The 26,060-nt window shown below is 38.8% G+C and overlaps 1 protein-coding gene across 2 annotated transcripts in view; it reads left to right on the plus strand.

The window, feature by feature from the left end:
- Positions 1 to 26,060, plus strand: part of LOC108437649 (carbohydrate-responsive element-binding protein) — a 38,461-nt gene that overhangs the window by 981 nt on the left and 11,420 nt on the right. For both annotated transcript variants that reach the window (XM_017714879.2, XM_017714878.2), the window contains exons 2-7: positions 6,314 to 6,420; positions 6,734 to 6,816; positions 8,373 to 8,462; positions 8,602 to 8,634; positions 20,989 to 21,163; positions 23,438 to 23,518. In XM_017714879.2, coding sequence (XP_017570368.1) covers positions 6,314 to 6,420; positions 6,734 to 6,816; positions 8,373 to 8,462; positions 8,602 to 8,634; positions 20,989 to 21,163; positions 23,438 to 23,518 — 569 coding nt within the window. The remainder of the gene's footprint in view (positions 1 to 6,313; positions 6,421 to 6,733; positions 6,817 to 8,372; positions 8,463 to 8,601; positions 8,635 to 20,988; positions 21,164 to 23,437; positions 23,519 to 26,060) is intronic.

The following is a 26,060-nucleotide window of genomic DNA, read 5'->3' on the forward strand; positions in this document are numbered from 1 at the left end:
GTGTTTATGGTTCTTTATGGAACCATTGTTTTTACTAAAGAACCTTCTTGCTAACAAGTGAATAAACGCTTAATTGCCTTATTTTATTTATGTTAAAGGAAAAGGCGTTTATTTAAGTTTTTTTATATCTAGTGGAAACATTCACTCACATTTTTATTTACGATTTTTAAAAATTAGTTTTAAAAGAAAATATTCAATAAAACATTCACATGCCTTTTTATTTTATTTACTGTAAAAGAAGATAATTCAAATTCAATGATTTTTTGGGCTTTTATTTTGCAGAGAAAGCAGCCAGTTAGACTGTTTACTCTTTAGTTCACTTAACTCTCCCTCAAAATGGCCTCTTGTAGTGTCAGTGCAGCTTAAATTTTTATTCTAAACTTTATTCCTGCAATTTGGAGGGTTTTCAGGTTATGTTTGAATGTAACTCTTAGTTTGATTTCTTTCTTTTATGAATCTGTGAGTGCTGAAGTTTGGTTCAGTAATGATAACAGATACGGAAAACCTACCAGGTACAATGTGGATTTCTTTCTAAGCACAGCAGCTCTGTGAAATGGCTGATAAAGTCCATACAGAGACTGAGATGGACTTTGGCAGCAGTTGGCAACTACTCAGGCAAGGGTTACAGTGTAACTGAGGTCAGGATAAGTGTCTTGGTCTATCTGTCTCTCTCTCTCTCTCTCTCTCTCTCTCTCTCTCTCTCTCCTCCCCTCACTCAAGACTGTTTCAACTCTTGGCCCGCTCCTCATGTTGTCTTAAAGGTCTCACCCCTGTCCCATATACCCTGCCACTGTCTAAAAGTGAATCCCAAATGGCTCTCAATTGGTCATATGGTGCGCTGTTTGGGCGTGGAAGCTGATACACGGCCTGTGTACTGCACTGAAATAGGCAGTGGAGAACCATTTGAGGTGTTTTAATTCGCTCCTGAAGCTCCCCTGCAAAGAGCTCTCCCTTTTAGTGCCCTGCGTTATGAGTGACAGTTGAACCAAGTTTACATGCAGCCTAATAATCCGTTAATAATCCGACTAATAGCTCATTTGGAATAGAATACGTCCATGTATCCTCGTCAGTCAGAATAAACTAGTCTGATTGAAGCCATTTGGAATGATTTAATTTGAAGGAGGTAGGTAATCCTGTAAATATTCTGTTAAATAGAAGAATAATAGCCCTGTCAACGCCTGTATCGGGTTACATCAGAGAACTTGTAGAGTGGAGAATCATCACTCTGTAATCCATCCATCCATCCATCCATTTTCTAAGCCGCTTCTCCGTCAGGGTCGCGGGGGGAAGCTGGAATCACTCTGTAATGGTCTTCTGGATTTCCCAAACACTAGAGGGCACTCCTGAGCGACTCCAAAATGTATGGGTTAAGATGGAGCATTTGAGCAAAATCATAGTTTATAGTGCTTTAACATTTTTAATGTAAAAGAATAGAATCTGAACAGCGAAAAACATTTCAACACCAATATTACATGTTTAAGAGCTTTTGAACTTGAGCATGTTCATGTGTCAGTGAGCGTGAACAGCCAATGAGCTGCTCTGCTCGCCAACCAATCAGCACTCAGTAGAAGTAATGCCAGCGTCCTGCTGCTCAGAACCATTTGCTGTGAAAAAAAAATTATAATAAAAAAAGGTAGAATAGAGGTAAGTTTTCTCGGCTTTTTAGTGAAATATATGCTTCTACTGTCTAAAATTAAAGGACTGTTCTGGGCCAGTAATTAGACAGGGCCTGTTTTAGCTGTTTAGCTCCATACAGCCCCATTCATTGTGGACTTGCTTGCTGGCGCACTCTGGCGTTTTGCAGTCGTGTTTTTGATATAACGGCAGAAATAGGAAGAGGCCAGGCTCCTCATAAACCAGCTCAGATTACATTCTCAAACTGAAAGTTTAAGAATGTTCTTAGCAATAGTTTATAATGTTCAACATGGCCAAAAACTGGTCAAACTTTAAAAAGTTTAAAAGACGGTGGTGGGACGGCCGTCTAGCTTATGTGTCTCAGAACATGCCGCCTTCCTCTCGGCCTTCGATAGTAAGTACATGTGAAGGACGTCTTACTGAGTCTGACATAATTTTAAAGTAAATAAAAACACGGGCGCTCCTGCTGAAAACTGGTAACACACTGCTTCTCGTATCATTCTGACTGGACTTATGTGATGGTTGTTGTCATGGTAATGTCTACACTAAGTGGTATTTACACATGCACATTATTGTGGAATGGATTACTGGTGGTGTGCGTGTAAATGGAGAGTTGAGTAGAGTGAGTTATGAACACCTCAGTCTTAATCTATAATCGGGGGGTTTAATCAGATTGCCAAAAATGTTGGCAATGTAAACATAGCCACTTTTGACTAAAGGTTAAAGGAATACTCCAGTGTTGTTCTGCTGCTTTTGAGTTGTTCTGTCGATTACCACAGACAACAGAACAGAAAACCCGCTAACTAAAAACATACTTGCCTGTAACGTGAGCATGTTCACTGGGGGCAGCATCCAAATGAGGATGTACAAAAAAAACAAAAAAGGAAGTCTCGTTTTGTTTAATATGTTGAAGATGGGTGGTATAAATGTTGGTAACATTACACGTCTTCTGCCAACTACTCCTAACTACTACTACTACTAATCCATCTGATTTTGTGCTAGGTCTGATCCGGGTTGAGATTCGGTGGTCTCGTCCCATCCCCAACGCTACTGGATAGCCAATCACTTCTCAGATGCACAGCTCCACAGATTAGCATGATGCGTAGCTAAGATTGTGGAGGTTTGGTGTCGGGGCCTCTGCAGGCTATGCTTACCCACGAACGTCTCGGAGTGGCTGATACTTTTACATAGTTCTTCTCAGCCATATTTCAGTCTTGGTAACAGAAAGCAAAGTGCAGTGGTTGAAAAACGCTGGAGTGCTCTTTTAAGCTGTCAGCTTGACAAAGCTGTGATGATTCTTGAGTCAGTCCTATTTTACGTTCATTTTATGTTTCTTGCTCTTTGCTGATATCGTTGGAGTATTATTGACACTGCTTCACCCATGAATAAAAGGAATTCTATCTGTTCAGATTTATAAAATCTTATCATGTCATAGAACAATTCAGTTGGCAGTTCCACCAGGCATTGATTTTCAATTTACAGCATTCCAAGCGCAGGACAATAACTCTGTCCTTGACTACCACGGACAAAGAGCCTTTAGAAGTAGGCTATGTAGTTAAATACATTGTTATGTTTGTGTTTACAATGGCCTCCTTCCCGTTTTTGAGCTATAAAGCTGTTATAATGACTTGGCATCAAAGCAGACATTGACCAATATTGATCCTTAATGTAGATGTAGCCATGAACCGTAGAAGTGTAGTCAATGCTGCAATTTTACAGGCATTATAAATCAAGATCATTTTCAATAGCCTGTCATCCTGCTGCACATTGTGGTTATCACCTTGAGGCCCTTGCACCGGATCTTAGCGGGAACATACACCGGGGCCTTCATTGTTAGCTTTAGCTTTTCATTTCTTCTACATCAATGAACTTTCTGAAGGGCTTTCTGAACTTGCAGGTTTCCTGATGGGTTCCCCATTTGCAGCTTCTCAGCTATCATCCTTCATGGAGTCCTAGCAACAAATCGAACTGAACGCTGCCTCATTTGTTCAGCCCACGTCAGCTTCTGTGTGATTTTAGTAGAGGCACTGTAGAGGAAATGGTGCTGTGTTGAAAACATGTGGTCAGGTTGTGCTTAATTGCAGTCGTGTAATAGGTGGAAAACTGCAGGTTTAGTGCTTGAACATGGCTTGTTTTTCTTCATGCTCGAGAGCTCATCACTGCTATACGTCACTGGCAGTGCCACAAATAAGTCTTGGTTTTCAGGGATGACAAATTGAAATGATAACCAAGTTAAACTGGTTTAACAGACAGCTGAAAAAATTTAAATCTGTACAACTGTAGATATACTGTATACTGGATTGCCCAAGTTTTTGCCTCTGAAGTTTGTCTCTTGACTGTGCAAAAGTCAGGGACCACACTTTATGTATTGCAATGTCCAGTTAAGATGGCTTTGAAGCGTTGGGAAAAAGCAGAAACACTATATTTAATAGAAAATGACACAAATGCCTTAACAACTGAATATAGGTTTAATTTTTTCAACGTTTATTGTGCCATCCATTGCCTTTAATGCAGCTTCTGTTCTTTTCAGAAGACTTGCTCTCAGTTTTTCATAGAAATCCACATTGATGTTTTCCAGTCCATTAGTGTTGTGAGGACATCAGCAGCTTCATTGCTTTATTTGTGAATTTCTTTTTTCAGTAATGGTTTCTTGTCAGCTACACATCTTTTCAGACCCATAGCACTGAGTTGGAAAAAATGGGAAGAAACTTTAGTGGATTTCAGATCTGAAGCAAAAGTGGAGCTTGATGGTCACCTTTGTCTCAAGGATGAAAACATTACATACTGTTTATCTGATGTGGTGGGGGATGGGTGTTGGTTATCTGCCAGGTTTTGCACAGTTGTTAGGCATCCCATTTTCTCTACATTCTGTTCATAATTTTTTGAACACTATTTTGGAATCATCTGTTTATTCTCTTATTTAAAGTAAGTAAAGGATGGTCTTTGGCTTTTTCGCTGTATAGTGGACTTCTGTTATATTAGCCTTGCGCTCCAGAGCCAAACTAAAGAAGCAAACTTTGGACACCAAACATGTTTCATAATATTGTATCTATCACCGACATTTCAGGTTCTACGAAAATGGCATACATTTGATTTTTTTGGTGAACCGTGGCTTTAATTCAATCAAGCTGGTCTGATATGATGCAAATCCATCACTGCTACACGTGATTGGTAGTGCTTGTTTTGTGGTGTGTTTTGAGCCTCCTGAACAAAGCTCCAGATTTTTTTGTTGCTTTATGGGAGTTTGGCTGAATCAATGCCATCTCATTAAGTAACAGATATGAACAATTTTGGTGAGAATAGCGCAGGGCAACCCTTAGTCACAGCGCTGATGCAAACAACTGTGCCGACTTCCAAATTTATTTAAGATGCAATGCAAATCACATAAAAAAATCACCCAGCAGCATATAACAGTCACTGATTGGATGTCAGCCTATTATCCCATTTTTTTTCTTCATTTTTTATCAATTACCTTTTTAAGTAGTTTAGTTTTGCGAGTGTGAATTGAATTGATGTCAGTACAGTTGGTTAATCTTCGGTCTCATAGGCTTTTTTCAATGTGATGCTACTGTTTCGCTTGTGTAGTTTGTCCATTCTGACTTGCTTGCAATCCTCAATGTCATGATGTGTACAGTCAGGTCCACAAATATTTGGACTTTGAAGGTCACTGTTATTTTAGGTGTTTATCACAGCATATGAGATTTTATAAAAATGATAAAAAAAACTTAAAGTGCAGACTTTTTCATACATAGCTCCCCATTTTTAGGGGCTCAAAAGTAATTGGCACATTGGCTGCTCAGCTGTTCGGTGGCCAGGTGTGTATTATTCCCTCATTATTAGAGTTGGTTTGTGGCATATGCAATTGGAACCTTAGGCTGAAAATGTTAAAGAAAGAGAGACAGCAAAAGCACTAAGTATGACCAAACCAACTCTTTGGTACATTCTTAAATAGGAAGAATGCAGCTCCCAGTGGAACTGCTTCCCTTGTATTTATTGATGAAGTGACTTCTAACAAAAGCAGCAAGACTAATTCTGAAGATTCTGCCAAAATGCTGCAAAACTCAATGGACAGTGCTTGACAAATCAGAAGGATGATGGCCCAAAGCATACTGAGAAAACACCCTAAGAGTTTTTAAGGCAAAGAAAAAGGCAATGGTTCTGTAATGGCTAAGTAAATCACACCTCAATCCAACTGAGTATACATTTCACTTACTCAAGGCAAAACCAACAGTAAAATACCCCAGGAGGAAGCAGGAACATGTAGGAACTGAAAGGCCTGGAAGAGCATGACCTGGAAAGAAACTCTGCTTCTGGTGTTGCCTATGGGGAGATCTACAATATTGTTCACCGATTTGGGGATGTGATCCCGCTTGAAGTGAACTTTGAGCTCATATTCATTATTTAATTTCAACTCCAATATGCTGTGGTAGACTTTATGGGCTTTATGGATGTATAGTGTAACAAGAAAGTCTCTTTGAGCATTAAGATGTTATATTGATACCATATTGTTCATCCTTATCATACCATACTCACAATCTGCAGCAGTGTAATCACAAAATGAGATTTCCTTTGTATTGTACAGCCCTAAACTGAACAACAATAAAAGGAATCACATTTAACTGAACTGAACCACACTGAATAAAAATGAACTGAGCCAAATGTGTGTGTCTCTCTACAGTGGGAAGATAGTATCTCCTAAGTGGAAGTCTTTCAAAGGCCTGAGGCTGCTGTGGAGGGATAAAATCCGTCTGAATAATGGCATCTGGAGAGCCTGGTTCATTCAGTGTAAGATCCTGTAGTCTGTAAAAGCACCAGATTTGTGTTTAAGAGCTTGAATATTAAAAGAAAAAAAGAAACAAAAGAATGATAGAAAAACAGGAAATTAAACACTAGATTAAGTGTCCTTGTGCTCGGTAACTGTAATAGCTACCAAGATTTTGTGCCTCAGTGTTTATAATGTTATGCACAGCAACATTGATTCTTATTTCTGTATGTTGTATATATTAAGACTAACTTCTGCATTTTGGGATATAAAAAGTTCTTTAGAAGCCTTCAAATGCTTTACCATGAAAGAAAACTAATTGTTAAAATCCTTTAGATGTGGAGAAAAGGAAAAATCCAGTGTGTGGGTTTGTCACTCCGTTGGAGGGGTCAGAAGCAGACGCTCATCGCAAACCTGAGGTGGGTCATACTGATTATACTTGCCAGATTACTTACTTACGTACTTGGTGCTCATTGGCCATTTAACAGAAACATCTACCACAAATGTGCTTTTTGTAGGTTTACAGCTTTGGGTAGCAAAATGAACATGACTTATATATTTTATTTAATTTAAAGCATAGTATAAACACTTCTGTCAAGATAGAGAGTCTAGACTTGTTACAGATACATATTGCTTGGTTGCCAAAATGTGTAGTATTACTATTAGAGCAGGGATTTAAACTAGCACACCCACTATGCTATATAATTACTGTGGGCTTGTATAAATCCCCATTTTTCTGATAACAAAAGCATAGGTTAGCAAGTTAATACACTCTACTTCCAACATTATGCTTGGATGTTGTTTGAAATAACCAAATTATGAAACATGACACTTTTTAAAGAGATTTTTTATCGACAGGATTTCTGAGAATGGTCTCTGAGCACTGCCAGCTTATTATTGATGTCAGTACACCCTCTGCTGTGACATTGTTTTGTCGGTTTGATGAGCAAAAACAACAAACCACACCCTATTGGGTTACATGTGTTACACTGATTGGATTTTATCATTGTCATACTCATAATAATAGAATATGGTAATGTGGTAATTTACAAAGTAAAGCCTACCACAATAATAAGATACGCTCAGGTTTATTGTCAGAACAAGCAAACAGGCTTCTGCTGAAACTCATGAAAAAGACATTAAATGGAATTCTCTAGCTGTGTTATGTACAGAAAATGATAAGGTTGTTGAGGTAAGAATGGAAAATCATGATGATGACCCTCTCAACTTGGTAAGCAGAAGCAGCCAAATGTTAACGTACCGTTGGGCCGCTTCTGCTATTGTGGCAGAGGGTGCATGTGCACATGACGTCACTGGGGCTGAGAGTGCATCTGGCGGAGAGTGCATGTCTGCAACTATACACTATTGGGATTTCCAAGATTCCTGTGATGATGCATCCACGGCTGGTCAGAGTTACGGAAGTGACTGGGTGGCCTTCTTAGAGAGAAAGAATAGAGTCCTCTAGATGTTGTAGAGCTGACCTGCTAGCAGAGCTGAACTATGCTAAAGTGGATCTCGAAGAGTGACCATAAAATACAATTAGATGTATCTGTACATGAACCTAGTTTAGAATTACTGCCTGTACTGCTTTTTTTGCTACACAATTTGACAGTCACTTTCTCCCCTGTTCATCAGAGTATATACATCAACATGTCTCAATACAGCAGGTATAGCAATATGTCATGGCAGTCTGTCTACTCAATATACTGGAAATGTGTATATGTTTGTTCAGTGTGACACTTGAACAATAGACCTTGATGATACGCTCATGATCTGAACGTTTTTAGGGTGTGTAAGAAGTATAGAGTGATGCGCCTGCCTCTTTGTTTTTTTTGTTTTTTTTTACAGTAATGATCCTCAGCCAACACCTTGATGAAGTTATATAGTTTGTTGCAACACATAGTGTTTGCACTGGATTCATTGCTTCATTATAATCATTGCTTCATTCTATTTTGTGTTTAATGTGTCCTCCCAGGCGATTGTGTTGGAGGGAAGTTACTGGAAGAGACGGATAGAAGTGGTGATAAAAGAGTATCACAAGTGGAGGATCTACTACAAGAAGAGGGTGAGTGGTACCTAAGACGGACTAATAGTTACATACTTTTGACATTGTGATGACAGCATTTCAAGTTTCATGTGCATTGTGTGCGTATAACAATCAGGAGACTGATCTAAAATTATTTTCTTCTCTGTTTCCACTTTAGAAGCACAAAGATCTAATGCCTGTTCTTCAGAAGGTAAGATGTAAAGCGATGCTGGTAGCCTTCAAGATCAGTTTTTCCTCAGTTCTTATGTAGTTCCAGTGACTAGCAAGGGTCAACACCTGGTGATTTCCCTGCTCAGACCCTCCTATTTCAACTCATCTGTTAATTGCCATGTTCAGAGGGAAGATTTTGGGTAGGACAGTTGGTCTTAGATCACAATGGAAGGTCAACTTTATCACAAAGGAAGAATGCTTTTTCTTCTATCTTTCTTCTCAGTATAAACAGAAATAAGAGTAACAGAACCAACTGCCTCAATGATTAATCAGTAAAATAATATGTTGGCAAAAAAATTTCATTTACACAGTTCTCTCCTTACCCCAAATGTAGTCAATCAACCAAAATATATTTGGCATTGGTGTAATTTCCATGGGTATGGGGTTACAATCCAGTATTACAAACACTAATATAAATTATATTGACCAAAATATTTGTGTTGCTTGGACCTTAGGTTGTAGGAAAGTTTCAAGTTAAATAAAAGCGTTTAATTCCAAAATGCTGTGACAGTTTTGGGTATAAAGAGAGACTTGAGAAAAATAACAGCGGATATATAAAGCAAAACACATGTTTATTTATGTATGAAAAGTGATATAAATCATAATATAGCATTGATATACACTCACCAGCCACTTTATTAGGTACACCTTGCTAGTAAAATGTTGGACCCCCTTTTGCCTTCAGAACTGCCTTAATTCTTCATGTCATACTTTCAACAAGGTGTTGTAAACGTTCCTCAGAGATTTTGGTTGGTTATTTGAGTTACTGGTGCCTCTCTGTCATCTCGAACCAGTCTGCCCATTCTCCGCTGACCTTTCACATCAACAAGGCACTTTCATCCACACATCTGACCGCTCACTGGATATTTCCACTTTTTCAGACCATTCTCTGTAAACCCTAGAGATGGTTGTGAGTGAAAATCCCAGTAGATCAGCAGTTTCTGAAATACTCAGACCAGCCCGTCTGGCACCAACAACCATGCCATGTTCAAAGTCACTTAAATCACCTTTCTTCCCCGTTCTGATGCTCGGTCTGCACTTCAGCAAGTTGTCTTGACCACCTCTACATGCCTAAATGCATTGAGCTGTGGCCATGCGATTGGCTGATTAGCTATTTGTGTTAACAAGCAACTGAACTGTACCTAATAAAGTGGCCGGTGAGTGTATATGTAAAGCCAGTTCCCAGTAAAGTATCATGAAACAAAAGAGAATTCATGAAAGTGGTCTTTGATGTGCTTTGGAATTAAACCCTTCAACTGCAGTCAGAAGAACAGCAATTAGATTTTTCCCCAAAATGTTCAGCCCTACTTGTAAGAGGATTGGTTCTCTGCGTTTGACCATCTATTAACACTATTGCATATTCAGGCTGGAATTCATGTGATGAAATTAGATTGTTTTTTATATACTTCTTAAAATGCTTCTTAAAAGTTGCTGAAGTTTGCTTCTGTGGTTTGTTCGTTTTCTTTAGATATGTTGCTAATGAAAGCTTATATACCAATTACCAAGATGCCCACAACACACTTAAATCCTCACACACTTCCCTCAAACGGTGTTGAGCTGTTATGTAATCTCAAGTAGACATGTAACACATTGTTATCTATACAAACAGGCAAAAGTACAGACAATATTCTGGCTTAAAGATGGCCACTAGTACTAATTTTATCTTGTGTTGTACTTTTGTCCGTTTTTATATATGACAACTTCTCATACTGTGTCCAAAAACTGCCCAAAAACACAGGTCTGTTTGAGATTGCTTAACAAATTAAAAAGTGTGTGATTAATTTAGGCGTGCAGTTTGCATCATGCTGATTGATTGCTTTAAGCTTATCTTGGTTAATCAACTGTACTTGCCTGAACTACAGCTTTAGGTCATTGAAGCTGTGTAAAACATTGTCATACAGTAAATTCTAGAATTATTGGCGGCTTCATGAAAATGTGCTAAAATCTAATTAACCACACATGCTCTGAGTGATATTTTGGACTCGCTGCATATTTTTTTATTTTTTCACTGCATTCTGGAAACCCACCAAATTTTTCTTTAATAACATATTTTTTTTAAAAACCCATTTCAAAAATATTGATTGAGAGGGCCATTACAAAACTGTTGTTTCTGTTGTTGTTCCCTTGTTGTTGAACCTTTTTTTGGATCATTATCTTGCTAAAGAATCCTCCCCAAGGCCAGATTTCAAAATTCTGGACATTTTGGGCCACAATCTGCTAGTATTTAGTGGAAGTCATTATGCCAATGATTTCCACAAAAGCCCCTTGAACACTAGCAGCAGAAAAGCAAAAGCCCTAAAGCACCAGTGATCCACCATCATGTATGGCAGCGAGTGTCAGGTGCTTTTTTTATTGTATGCAGTCCTTTTTTTCACCAGACAAAGATGATGATGGGGAGCATGACTGAAAAGCTATATTTATGTCTCATCTGACCACATCACACAATTACATTTGTGGTTCCAGTGACTTTTTGCAAAGGTCAGGCACTGCATTTGGTGGCTTTTAGGAAAGGTTTCTTTTGTGGAATTCTTCCAAACAGCTTGTGGTCATAGAGGTGGTGTCTTACCAAGACAGTGGGTTTTGAAATTTGAAACCCCCAAGATTCAACTAAATGGAGCAAATCTGAAATTGTGATCTTCGTGTTCCTTTTTGTCTCCTTTACCATGCTCACTGTGCATGGGGGTAGTATTCTCATATGCCCTCTTCCTGGCAAATTTTCAACTGTTCCATGCTTTTCTAAATTTTTTATTATTGCCCTGATTGTGCTTAAGGGTAATTTCAACTGACTGTTAACTTTTTACTATTTCCTGTGCAGGTCCACAAACTTTCATCTCATTTCAGTTGACAGCTCTTTAGTTTTATCAAAGTCAATGGATAACAAGGGGGATTTTACATTTGTGTAACCTCGTATTTGTGCCCCAGGTAAACAGGAAATGGTTATAGATAAACGTTCCTGGAGTTCCTGGACACTAGAAGAAATAAAAGAAAGGCACCCCCCTAATATGCAAATGTATTTGGTTTATTTCAAATATTCTTTAGGGGTGCCAATATATTTGCCCCATATATTTTTGAAAGAATACAGCATTCTTGTTATAACAGTCATGTAGGGATTATTTCTATCAAATAAATGGTCAAACATTTCGCCAAACATTTTTCAGGATCATTTTAATTAATTTGCCAGTTTCTTGAGGAGGAGTTGACTACATATTAAAAGCTCCAGTGGACACTTGAGGGAAATCAGTCAGTGTTTGACAGCACTCTCATCCTCTGCCTCTGGATCCATGAGCGGCTCTCTAGATCAATGTCCTAACAGTATTGTATTTGCTTTAGTAGGTTAGAAGCGCAGTCCATATTTGCAGTGGTCCTCTGGTTAGCTATTAATAGGTCAGGCTTTGCCTTGCTTAGCTGGACAGAGAAACAAGAGTGTGTGATCCTTTGAAAGAGCAAGAGGAAGATGGAAAAAAAGCCATGAAACCTAAACACAATACTCTACTTGCGTCACGGCAGCCCATATCAGTGAGAAGTGAGTCACTCGATTGCCTTTGATGACAAAAGGGCCAATCTAAAGGGTCTCTATTGCGCCTGGCTCTCACAGAGACACAGATTCACTTTTAACACCATTTAATCAAAGCTGACCCACTTGCGAATAATGTTTGCCCATGGCCCTTTGCACATTGTTGTTCTCTGTGGATGTAAACTTGATAGTCTGAAAATGGCACCGCAGTAAGAAAACACTAACAAGACACACGCTGTCAGAATGCATACAGTATAGTGTGTTGTGTTTGGAGTTCCAGGGGAACTCTTTCGTGGTGACGCACATGCAGGTGTTAAAGGTGTTTTACCTCTATACCTCACGTGCATGCGCCAAATCTCTTTTAAATCTATGGTCTGTTTTTCATTCTCTGTTCTTTATCTTTTTTTTTCTTCCTCTACTCCAGTTTTGCTGTTGAGTTGCTTTTCCTGCTGAGCAAAGCAGCTTAAACCAGAATGAATTCCATGCTGCTCTAAGCTGGTTTATACTGGACTGGTGTTGGTTTAGCTGGTCACCCAGCATGGTCATACTGATGCTGACCAAAATATCAGCAACCAAAACACAACATATTGTCACTGTCCAAAGAAAACAAGTATCTCCAAAATGGTAACTTTACAGGAGAACCCAAAAACCTTGTTTACTTTTAGGGTAAATTAATGTAAATAGGTTTTATTCCAAGCAGTTTTTAAGCATTTTGATTGGCTGAATCATAACAAAATTTTCACACAGTGTAAAAGATAGCAGCCATGCTCAAATCACGTACAAAAATAAAAAACAAAAGAATGGACAGTATGTTTTTTGGACAGTAATGATATGCTGATGTGGGTCTATGCTTTTTTCTATTGTTTTTTCTGGCTTTTCACGGTGAAACTTTCATGCAGCTATTTGCAATTTGTAAGATTTCCATGCAACTTGATAGTTACACAAAGCAATTCAAACAAAATTGCATGCAACACATTCAGTTACTTCAGTAGATAGCCAAATTAGCAGCTCACACTTTTAGGTCTGTATCAAAGTGATCCGTTATTTACATATTTGCAGCATTTTTATCATCTTCTATTTTTTCGAGCTGTCATTGAGAGTGTTTTATCTATCTGTCTAGGGTTCTTTACTACATATTTGAGGCTTTTATCTATTGTGTATATGTCAAGCCATTGAAAATGAATGTTTAAGTATAAGTTCACTGTGGACTATGTCTCACTCTCCTCTACCATGTCAAAAAAAGGTACTAAGCAGGTAGAGTTTTCGTTCATCAAGGTGCAAACATTGTAAAGTACCCAAAACAGTGGTCATCAAGAGAGATGCATATAAATCTAGCTACATAAATTATGATAACAGCTGGCTTGAAACATAAGTACTGGCACAAGCAGCCATTTAAATAGCTATTAGCATTAGCTGGCTAGTTGACGCAGCTGGTTACAGAAATGTTAGCTCTGAGAAATTCATGTTTGTTGTCATGTCTTAGGAAAATGACAAAATGAAAATTTTCAACTGCCCAATAAACCATCTTCTATTTAACTTTCCTGTCCAGTTATCCCGTGAAATCAGTGGATTACCCTTATGTGGTGTCTGTGGGACCCATTTTCAATGCTTGCCTAAAGAAAACACATTTATATTACACGTGGTGTTGGGTTGAACCCACAGGGAATAAAGTGTGGAGGCACTGTGTTCCTTCAGTCTGTTCTTCTCTTACGTGGCCTGCTGTTAGTGTGTGGGTGTGTCTCTGTATGTATGTGTTTATGTATATGTGTGTGTGTGTGTGTGTGTGTGTGTGTGTGTGTGTGTGGGTGGACAACATGGACAGGCTGCTGACTGGCTACAGCTGCTAAAGGAGATCCCTATGCTGGACACTAGTGATATTGTAAACATCTGATATTTTTACACAAATTGTTATTGCTGTGTTGATTAAAAAAAAAAAAACAATAATGGTCCACCAGAACACTTAAGTAACAAAAGCACACACAAGAAAGTATGTTGTATGTCACAATCATATCAGTTTTGATTGGCTGTTCCTTCCATGAAGCTTGTTCCACAAAGTTAAGACATTTCAAAGAATTGTAGTTTCAAAGAGTTGTTGTCTGCTTTACAATGTGCAACTCAAGTGCAATTTAGTTTCACATAGGTTTCAAGCAGCTAAAGCTTCACTGTGTGAAGCCAGTCTGAGTCTCAAATCCTGTGTATCAGATTTACTACCATTCTCTTCCTATGCAGTCCTCACCAAAAAAGCAACATTTGCACGTCTAGGAAGATATGGAAGGCCAAAGCCCTAAACAGGTTATTGCTTTCCACAATTTAATGCTTTATTTCTGCACCTTTTCATGTTGCCAGCAAATAAGGGCTTAATGGAGGAGAAAAATACCTACATTTTCCCAGTCTACTGTTTACTTTTTGTCTGAAGTGCAAGGTTGTGTCACTTCAGTGACAGTGTTGCTGTAAAATGAGCTTCCATATGTAGCGTTAGCATATATTTAAGGCTTACCAAGATTCCAACCTATTGCCTCTTGCTTACGGACCCTCCTGCACCCCCTCATCATGAAAAAATTGAAGCAAAATTTTAAATCCGTCCTACATTACATTTTAAATTGTGATTTCAACTGCTTATAGATTGATAGAACTGAGCTGAAATATTCATTTGGTATTAACATAGATTGCCCTCCACAAATGGTCTTATTGCTGGTAAGCATGAGTGTTATGGCCTGTACAAAGGATTTTTAATGCTTATTCTTCCATTAATAATATTCACAAAACTCTAACTTTTATTTGAAGTGCAGTGTTTGAAAGAAGCAATTCAATCTTAAAATACATATTTTAATTAAATAAATGTTTACAAATCTATGTGTACCACAGTGGTTGACACCCGTTTATTTAATACTTCATGCAGCCTCCCTTTGCAAAGATAACAACTATGAATCTTTTCCTGTTAAGCTCAGTGAACCTGAAGAACACATGACAAGAGATTTGAGACCATTCCTCCATATAGCATATATGTGATATTTGTGACACAAATAATATTTCAGATTCTGAGGTCAATGGTTGTGGACTCGTCAGCACATCCCCCCAAGTCTTCTGTGGGTCAAGGTACTAGAGTGGCCATGGCAAAACCTTAATTTGGTGGTCAGTTAACCATTGTTGTTTGATTTTGAGGTGGACTTTGGATCATTGTCCTGCTGAAGGATCCAACCATGGCCCAGTTTATGCTTTCTGGCTGAGGTATTCTGGTTTTGATTTAATATCTGCTGGTACTGAAAGGCTGTGATCCCATGTATCCCAAACAATTGTACAGGGCATTTGGAAGGCCCCACAACATCACAGACCCGCCACCATACTTCACAGTAAGGATGAGGTCATTTTCTGCAGGGCTATCTTTATGTCTCTGTCAAACCCAATTCTAGTGTTGGCAAAAAGCTCTATTTTGGTCTCACCTGACCACAGAACACCGAAAGTTCCAGTAACATCTGGTAAACTGTAGGAGTTTGTTGGTCCTTGACAGCAGTGGCTTTCTTCTAGCAACCCTCCCAAATGACTTATGGTGCTGTAAGTGCTGTCTGATTGTAGTTAGGGAGATGTTCAGAACCCAAGATCTAACTAAGTCGTGGGGTGGAGGTTAGGGAACCAGCCCTGTGACTGGAAGGTTGCCGGTTCGATCCCCTCGGGCTAACAGCCCGTGACTGAAGCGCCCTTGAGCAGGGCACCTAACCCCCCAATTGCTCCCCAGGCACCATGGATAGGGCTGCCCACTGCTCCGGGCAAGTGTGCTCACTGCCCCCTAGTGTGTGTGTTCACTAGTGTGCACGTATGTGGGTGTTTCTCTGCATGGTTGGGTTAAATGCAGAGGTCTAATTTCACAGTGTGCAAACACAGTGACAAATAGTTCAAAATTCTAAGGTTTGCAGTTATCCATATCTGATCCTGTGAGATTCTTTGGCCACTTTGGAGGAGCCTGAAAGTCATTTCAGTCATTCTGTAAGTAGTACTTTATTATTAGTATTATTATTTAGTAATTTATTAAGATGTAATTTAGAACAAACTTGAGTTCTTAAAACTTAAAAGTTCATAGCTAAAATACTATTTGGAGCAGAATTTGGAAATTGTGCCTGCATGAATTAAATAGTTTTTGCATGGACTTTTTCATGGGTCAGTGAGTCCATGATATGACCTAACAGTCCCAATGTGAGTTTGCATGGAATAACTGTGTAAATTTTCTCCTCACCGTCAATAGACAAGTATTTAAAAAAAAATTTTCTTGTGAAAAAGTGTTGCAGTAAAGATTGAATTTTCTCCAAATTTACAGCTTGACTTTTCAACCACTTCAGGTGAGTGAAACACAGGCTTCGACAAAGAGTTGTATAGTGGTCAGTGTACCAGTAGGGAAGGACAAGGCCGTCTTCTTGCTCGCTCTTTCTGCACGTGAGTATGAAGGATAGAAGTGGGTCAGGAACAAAAGGGGACTGTTGCCTCTGTCGCCACGGCGAATCGCACAGAGAAAAATGAAAAATGTAATGACATCAGCCAGGGGGGTTTCTGTCTTTCACACGTCCCTGTTAAACTGCTCTGCTTAATGCCTCCCAAGTACGCACGCAGACTCATACATACACGTGCCCTTAAACCTAATTTCTTCTAGCAGAAACACATCCAGACCAATACTATAATTTGTCTGCTTTTGTGCGGGACGAAAAACAGCGTAAATGGAAAGACGCAGTTGCCGGCGTTTCCGGCTGACTTTGGGTGCCCCTATAAATACTGGCCTGGTGGTGGGCTTCAGTCTGCATGGAGAAGGGATGAAGATAAAGCTGCAGTTCAGACACTCTTAATACATAGAGATGAGTTGTAGAAGGTTCTTTAACTGGTGTCAGTACATGAAATGGATCTGTCCCAAGGAATCATTACAGAGCTGTGAGTATTTCACACTTTTATGCTGCCTTTGTGTGTGTATGAAAACGTTCCACTGATTTTTCAAATTTGAACAGTTAATTTGTTGTGATGTTAAAGTAATTCTAGTAGTTTGATTCATTGTTGAGAGTCTTTGAGCGAAAAAGCCTGAAGTCTTTGAGCGATGAAAGGAGCCTAAAACCGAAATATGATTTGCAAACATATGAACTTGTTGATATGAACTTATATGTGTCTCTTTTTATATGTTATATTGATAAAGTATTGGTGGCCAGTGGCGATAAAATAGTGGTAATTATTGAAAAAAAAGTTTATCTTGTTTTTTCTTTTTAAATTTGATCTCAAAACTACTGTAAAATGATTTATAAGACAATGTCTGAGGCATTAAATGCTTTGGATATCTGGTTCCTATCACCACTACTGTGAACAGTTTTGACTAGTTTCTCTAGAATGAAATTTCATATCAAACCACTTTATTTGAGTTTATTTTCACAAATATTTGAATTTATTTAGAATTTTTTTAATAGACAGTACAAGTCCCCTTCTATGGTTCTTGGCTTAAATGTAGGATTCTTGGCTTAAATGAAGGATTACACTTTATTTGCATTAACAGTCTGTCTGGTGAAATTTGTTGATTCCCAACAGTGTGAGGTTTAGGTACCAGTGTTAGCATTTTGACCAGGCTGAGCCTGAGGTTTAGGTGTTGGGTTGAAGTTAGGGTTAGGGTAAATTTAATAGTTGATGTTTACTTGAATATATATAAGTTTAATGCAAAGTAAGCATCAATAAAGCGTCTATAGTGGGCCATCCCAAAAAAGTGTTACCAAAACCTTTAATTGTATGTAACTTTTACATTATTTGGTTCTTTAAACTCCAAAATGTTTCTTCATACTTGCACATCTCATGTTCAGAAATGGTTCTTTAAACAAATATCCATTGAACCTATTGATGGTTCTTCTTTTAGGAGCAAAAAGTGCCTCTTCTGTGTTTGTATTTGTCAGTCTGGTTCCTGGAGACCCATTCTCTGTGCATTTTAATGTGAGAAGGTTGGTTAACTGTCTAATTAGTTGAATCATGTGTGTTGAAGCAGGGATAACATTCGTTTTCATGGCTGGGGGCCTCCAGGACCAGAGTTGAGAACCACATTGAGAACCATCTTTGCTGCCTTGATTAAAATAAATGCATTTTTAGAACTACAAGTACTCTGTAGTCCAGTGTTACCTCAGCACTGAGGAGTTTATGGCATTTGGCAGACGTTCTTATCCAGAGTGACTTACAATTGGATCATGTTACAATTGGAGTTGTTACCTATGTGACTATAGAAACACTGTGGGTGCAGCACACTGATATATATATATATATATATATATATATATATATATATATACATACATACATACATTTGTATGCAAAATTTATATTTGAACACGTCCGTCAAATTCCATATTTTTTACTTTTCTAATCGAAAATAAATTAACACATCCACAGAAATAGGAAACAAGCTTTTTGAGCAAAAAATGAATGACACTGTTTGGATTTACGACTCTATGCTACTGCAATTATTGATTATTTAGGTTGAGTATGCTTCTGTGTTAAGGCCCAAAAAAACCCAATGAAATATAAGACAGAAGTACTTCAGGAGCTGTGTAGTTGATTTGTGTGCCATTTAGTGGTATTGGAGAGTAGGTCTTCTCTGAAAATGCAGTTGTTTGCATCACAGGGACTGGATACTGAATCTTTGAAGTTGGGGCTAACCAATTGCCTGGCTAAACAGGTCTTGGTTCTGGCACTTAGTTGACTTTGCTGTATAGACAGTACTGTGCAAAAAGTATAAGGGTGTTTTTACACCTGTCTTGTTTAGTGTTTAGTGTGGACCTACCTTTGTTTTTTTAGTTTGATCAGTTTTGACAGATGTGGACACTTTGTATTTTTGTCATCTTGTATTTCTTAAAGTTTTATACTAGAATATGACTGGTTCACTATGCACTGCAGTGTTTCAAAAAGCAGTGGTTTGTTTTTTAAGAAATGACAGTAACATTATTCACATGGTCACAAAGAACCTATGCACAAGACATTTTGTTTGCAGGTACGCAAATACCGCTTCAGTCATGTTTTTCATGGATGTAGGTGCTCACCAAACCTCTTGGTTACTCAAGGGACCGGCTAGAGTGCAACAGAAATTTGAATGCGTCTAGTGTTCTTAAAAAAATCAAGCAGCAGAGATCAAGTAAGAAACCAAGAGAGCACGATACCTTTCCAACTGTTTGAAAGTTGTCAGTGTGTTTGGAGGAGAGCTGTGTGATCAACGGTCTGTGCATCTTCAGCGTTAAAGGTTGGCGAATTAGCAGTTATGCGTTAACTCCAAAAATCTAGTTCTGCTGTGGAGCTGCAGCAGCTCTGCTTCAGTGGAGACATGATTCAGGCCTGATTCTCACTCCAAACAGAGACACAGGCACTGATGAGAATTTTGAGGCTAAAGTGTTGCTGAAGTTTAATAAAGACCCTGAATGTGCATGTCTGTACATACACCAGTCAGATATAACATGATGAGCACCTCCTCATTTCTGCGCTCATTTTTAAACACTGTGAGAACTCACTGTCCACTCTATTAGACGCACCTGCGTTGTCAGTTCACCCTGTAGATGTAAAGAGAGAGATGACATCTCTTGCTGTACAGTATGAGCTAATCATCCTCTTGTCCTTCATCAGTGGTCACAGGACACTGTGGGCTGGATATTTTTGGTTGGTGGACTATTCTCAGTCCAGCAGTGACACTGAGGGGTTCAGTAGCACTGTCGTGTCTGATCCACTCAGACCAGTACAACACACACCAACGCGTCACCACCACGTCAGTGTTACTGCAGTGCTGAGAATGATCCACCACCCAAGTAGTACCTGCTCTGAGGGTCCATGGGGGTCCTGACCATTGAAGAACAGGGTAAAAGGGGGTTAATGAAGTATGCAGAGAAACAGATGGACTACAGTCTGTAACTGTAGAACTACAAAGCGCACCTATATGGTAAGTGGAGCTGATAAAATGGACAATGAGTGTAAAAACAAGGACATAATGTTATGCCTGATCAGTGTATCTTGCTGAAATGTTTCAACTGGAGCAGTTTTATTTCAACAGTAGACAACACAAAATTCTCTGGTTCGTGTTCAGTTAATTTTGTTGATTTTTGTTAGGAAAAACCTGGAATGATTGACTTTGCCTTTGGTCTTATTTATTGTTGGATTTCATGCCTTTGGGTGTGTATGTTTGATGTTGGTTATACTTTTTGGTGATCTTTTTGTAGATTTGCAGCTTTTCAATTGTGTGTTTCTTTCTGGCACAGGTTTAAATGCAGTGGCTTGTTAACACTGTCAGTTGGGCTTGTTTGGTGTGTCAGGTGGAGATTCACAAACATTCTGACAATCGTGCTTTGAAAGTAGCTAAAACGTAGCGCACTACTTTTCAAAAAGCAGCTAAAAAGTCCACTACTCTTTCTGGAAAAGTAGCTAAATTGTAGCTTGCTACAAATTTTGAGAAAGTAGCTACAAAGTAGCTAACTACTAATTTTTCAGTAGCTATCCCAACCCTGCTAATTACTTTATCAGTGGCGTTTTATCCAGGGGCACTGGGCTGACCTGGGGTCACCAGGGGTGTTATGGATGAGCCAAAGCCAGGGCAAGGGTTAAGAACCACCATCTAATTGATGTGTGTGCTGTTTAGTGAAATTGGAGAAAAGGTCTTCCCTATCAGTGTAACTAACTGCAGGACTGGGTGCTGGATGCTGACTCTTAGCAGTCAAGTCCAGCATGCATGTAATTTTTACGCTGCTAAACTCAAAAGAGTGGATCAAACTCTTTAGATCTAACATTCTCAACTTTAGGCTTAAGAAAGGTACAAGCTGATTTGTTGTTTGTCTTCCTCAGACCCCTATCTGCAGGACAGGGCTGGAGAAATGGTCCAATCAGATGTACCCTGAGCCCGAAGTGACCCCAGAAGAGGTGCACATGTTTGACTTGGATTGCTTCCTCTCTGATATTTCAGACACTCTCTTCACCATGACCCAGAAGCCGTGCCCATGGTCAGGAGATCTCCACAACAGTGAGTTCTGCTGGAACACACTCTCAGATCAGTTCAGGAGGTGGTGTAATGTGATATATAATTGCTGTCAGATTTTCTGTTGGTAGTGAGCTGATAACAGTACTGGACATTGGATCAGTTCCTCTTGTAAAAAGGCCTTGATGCATTGTGAGGCTTCAATCTGAAGATGACTTCAATGACATCAAATTTGGAATATTGTCATTGATTATAATTGACTAGTGACATTCAGTGTATACCATGTACAGTATATGTCCAGTAGTTTGCAGACACCTGTTCATCCAGCGTTTCTTCGGAAATCAAGGGCATTAATACAGCGTTTGTTCCCCTTTTGTTGCAATAACAGTATATACACTTCTTGGAAGTCTTTACGTTAGATCAGGGGTATTTAATTAAAACATCATAACGTCTAACATCATGCGTCATGAATCAGTGCCATATACCATAAACTGAAGTAGCCTAGTAGTCATATCGTATCCAGTCAATAACCGAATGTCAAATCAAATAAAGTACAATTCAGTAATATTTCAACATTTGTCAGTTTTCTCTTTTTAGAGCACATCATGTGAAATAACTTACTTCTGATTCATTTTCTTCTATGACTGCTGTTTCTCCCCTCATACCTCCCCTGTGTGTGTGTCACTCACTGAAGTCTCAGTGCTCATTGTAATGCACAGATCTAAATGTCTGATATTTACAACACATGCGATTGGTCTGTGAGTCTCCCGCTAAAGCGCTGCCCTAAAGGCTGAAAAAGTTATGTCGATTAAAATAGGACCACCCTGTCAAAATAAAATAATTCACCACAGTTTATCAGTTATAGCTCCAGGTGCACATAGCACAGCATCTGGGTCCAGACTCGGACAGCGGTCCACCTATTAGTGATACCTGCACTATATGTTGGAATGATACTGTGAGGATTTGATTGCCTTCAGCCACAAGAGCATTAGTGTGGTCAGACACTGATGTTGGATGATTAGTTCAACTTCAACTCATCTCAGAAGTATTGGATGGAGCTCACTCACTCCAGAGTTCCACAGCTCCACACCCCGTGTCTAGGGAGGCTTTATACCCCTCTAGGTGATGCTTGGTATTGATTGGGCATGGTGACCTTAAACTTTTCTAAAAGAGAGCCAGATCAGACTATGTCAAAATACCTGAAGGCCGAAATATTATTCACAATTGATTCAAAATATTAAGTTTTCAAATGATCAGTGCATAGAATCAAGCTTTCTGTGTGCAGCTGTGTTTCCTATCACTGAATATAAGATGCATGAGGCTTCCTTTTATTGTTGAATTGCTCACCGCTATTTGGATCTGTATGTGTTTATAACAAATTGTTAAATTATGTAAAAGTAACAATAAAACATGTCACATGTAGTGTGTGTAATGCTGTAGTCCTGACTGAATTTCATTCAGTAAATTAAGCTGCTGGTCTAGTTAGAGATGAGAGGCTCTTAAATTTTAACTAACTTCGTTGCATTGCACTGAAATTTTACTAAACTATTGCCACCATCAGTTGAAAGCAAACACTGCAGTGTACTGGCTGGTAGGCAACTTATAACACATTCTAAGACAGAACCCATGGGCCAATTAAAAATGACTTTCCTGTATTCCTAACCGGTCAGTCTGATCCGCAACATAGCAGAAGGGTTAAAATTTTTATTAAATGGATCCAGACAAATAAACAATAAATACAAATTTCCAGTTAAGACAAGTTGTAATGGCATTAGGCTAGTAAAGTGGGCTAATTTGATTAATAAATATCACCAAACAGGCCCAAAAGAATGCCACCAAAATATTTTACATTATAGTTGTCCTGTCTGAGTTTGACAAACTATAGAAAGCAATTCACTCTGGAATTAATACTCAGAAGACTCAGAAACTGCAGATATGGCAGATTCAGATTGGATTGAGAATCTCAACAGTAGCCGCTCAAATTACAGCACTTCCCCAGATAAAGTTACATGAGCTCAAGTAAGACTGTAGTTAAATTCTATTGGATAGGCCTTTTTACGGTGATTATACAAGCCGTGTGTGCACAATTGAAGTCCTGTGTCTTAAGCCCTATTCGAGCTGGATTAGTGAAAAGGAGTGTGATGTATTGCACGCTGACATATGTGACACCCTTTCCTATCCAATGGTCATGTGATTTTGTAAACTTGGTTCAGGAAGACACCGCCCCCAAAAACAAGGAACGAATGAATGTGTGCACACACATACATACATAAATACACAGATGCATCCCTGATGTGATAACTGCCCTTTTTCTGTCAGCCTACAGCAGTAATGCTGATATAATCCAGCCTGGTTTGACCCCTCTTCAGCCCAATTTGGATGACCTCATGGACACTCCAGGTAAATCTCTTTCTCATTGTACCTGTATTATATTAATATACAGCTAAATATATTGCTTGCTCATCTTTAGTCCAATGTTGCAATGAACAAAAACTTCATACACTGAAAAACGTAATGCACTGGAATTACTCACATGAATTGAACATATTATGTCAACACAGTTTTGGCTTTCAGTTTAGTTAATTTTGTCAACAATTGTGTTAGTGTAGTATATTTTAAGGTGTCATTGCTGTTGATTATATAAGTAGTTGAGCAATCTAGCAATTATTTTGACAAATATTTGATCTGTCTTCTTTAAAGGCTAAACAATCTTTCATTTATAAACTTTACTAAATAGATATAAATAAAACACTATTTAGCAAAAACTGCATGTGTATTCATCAGACTGAGTTTCTTACTGTAAGAGAGACCAGTGCCAAGAAAATCCTCTGTTCCAGCATGGATCAAAACAGCACCCATGTTTCTCTACGTTTCACAGCACGTAACAGAAGTAAGGCAAATATAGGCTCGTGGTTTATCACAGACTGTATGGAGAAACGAGCCTAATAACTTGCTCTCTCCGTAGCTTAGCACTGTTTTGCCACATAGTTGAATCAAGTAAATCAAGTATACAGTTAAGTAATAGATGGTAACAGTTACCATCTGACCAAAGGTTTGCAATAGGTCATAAGTAAGGAACACAATGGAGCTTTAACCTTAGTTCTCTTCAACCTCGATCAGTTTAAACTAATATCAATCTTTTGTACTGGTAGTGTGAAAAAACACATGCAGGGCTTGACATTAATGCTGCTTTTCTAGGAGTTTCTAGATGAGTTTACTTGACAGATGGGAGGTTTTGTGTTGTGTTTGTGTTGTGCTATGCAAACCCCAGTTTGGCTGAACAGTAGCTACTTTACCATCAAACCACATGGCATACTCGCACAATATGCTATAGGTGTGCATTTTTTGGAACATCAATTTTATATAGAGTTAAGAAACGGGACTCAGTTAAGGGTAACGTCAGCAAGTTAGAGTCTGTACTTTAATTTGCTTGTAATAAAAGTTAGCACTCCAGCTGATCTTTTATGATCTCTTGATGATACTAGTGATTTTGGCCTTCGTACATGTAAAATGTGTATTTACCTATCCTTAGGACAAGTCTTTGAAAAAGCTTAATTTCAAACCCTGACACATCTACGGCAAAGGCATGTATGTTACATCAAACATATGACTGTAGGTACATGTTTCAGTTTACTTTAGTTCATCATTTGCTTTGAGAATAGTTTCAGTGAAGCCTCAAGCCAAGCCTTAGTGTGCACAAGTAAGATTACTGTGTGGATGTAAATACCTAGCAGCATTAGTCATTTTCATCAGTTCTCTTCAGAGTCACAAAAACTAAATCAGCAACTACTGCATTTATAGCAGCAGGTTTGTTCAAAAGTAGTGTCCCAAAATAAAATGGCAAACTATTGAAAGGCATTTAATGCTACAGTAATTTGTATGATTTCACAGAAAATTGATCAGAATGAAAGGTTTTGCCATGTGGTCAATTAAAAAAACACCTTGGTAGTTCTCCTAACTGCAGTTTTGAAATTATGGAGGAATTTGGTTGATTTTTCATTATTTCTTAGTTTCATATTTATGTTAATATGTGTGCATGTACAATGGTTTCCTTAGTGAGTTTTGTGTATATCCTGTAGAATGGAATGCATTTAAGGAAGTGCAGAAGTTCACTTTCTCTTGCAGGGACACTTACTCATCAGAAATCATTTTCAATGCATGTCTGATCGGTGTTTGATGTGGAATTGTGGATCATTTGGTGATTTGTCTTGCTGCTCCTCTTTTGTATATCTTAGGGTAATCTTCGTTGGCCTGTAGTCTTGTCTACATGTAAAGCGTCACAGAGAAGGTTAGGCATAGGGCAGGGATCAGCTAAAGAATGGATCAGCAGTGAAATGTGGAAGCTGAAGGGGATGTGGTAAACCATGGATGGCCATCTTAAGGTCTTTTGGGTGCTACCACAGGAAGAGAGAAAAATAGACAGCAAGTGGGTAAGAGGTTACTATAGGACAGCATATGTGGCTGACTTAATCTGCCTGTCACATTACGAACACGTGAGGAACATCTACCTTGCAGTTTCACCTCACTGGTGTACAGTTAGAGATTGTAGCCCATCTGATGTAGTTTGTGTTTACCATCCTTTAAACTATCATCATTTGCCAATTTCTGACCGCAGAGCTGCTCTTGGTTGAATATTTTTGGGTGCTTGACCAGGTCAGTGTCACTGCTGTGCTAGGAAGGGTCGACCACCCAAATAATGTCTGGACAAGAGCGGTCCTGTGGTCATAAACTGACCAGCGATGAATGGGGTAGAAAAATAGTGACTAATAACAGATGAACTACAGATGGGTGTTTCCAATAAAGTGGACAGTATTCTCTCTGACCACCTGGCAGAGTTGTGTCATAAGAGTCAAAACTTTCTTCTTTGCACTCCTTTTTTTGTGGCACTGCCAATTTTTCAACATATACAGAAGCTCCCCTTGAAGGGGAATGCCACCGACTT

The sequence above is a fragment of the Pygocentrus nattereri genome, chromosome 23 (assembly GCF_015220715.1).
Source record: "Pygocentrus nattereri isolate fPygNat1 chromosome 23, fPygNat1.pri, whole genome shotgun sequence".
In the NCBI taxonomy this organism is placed as follows: domain Eukaryota; kingdom Metazoa; phylum Chordata; class Actinopteri; order Characiformes; family Serrasalmidae; genus Pygocentrus; species Pygocentrus nattereri.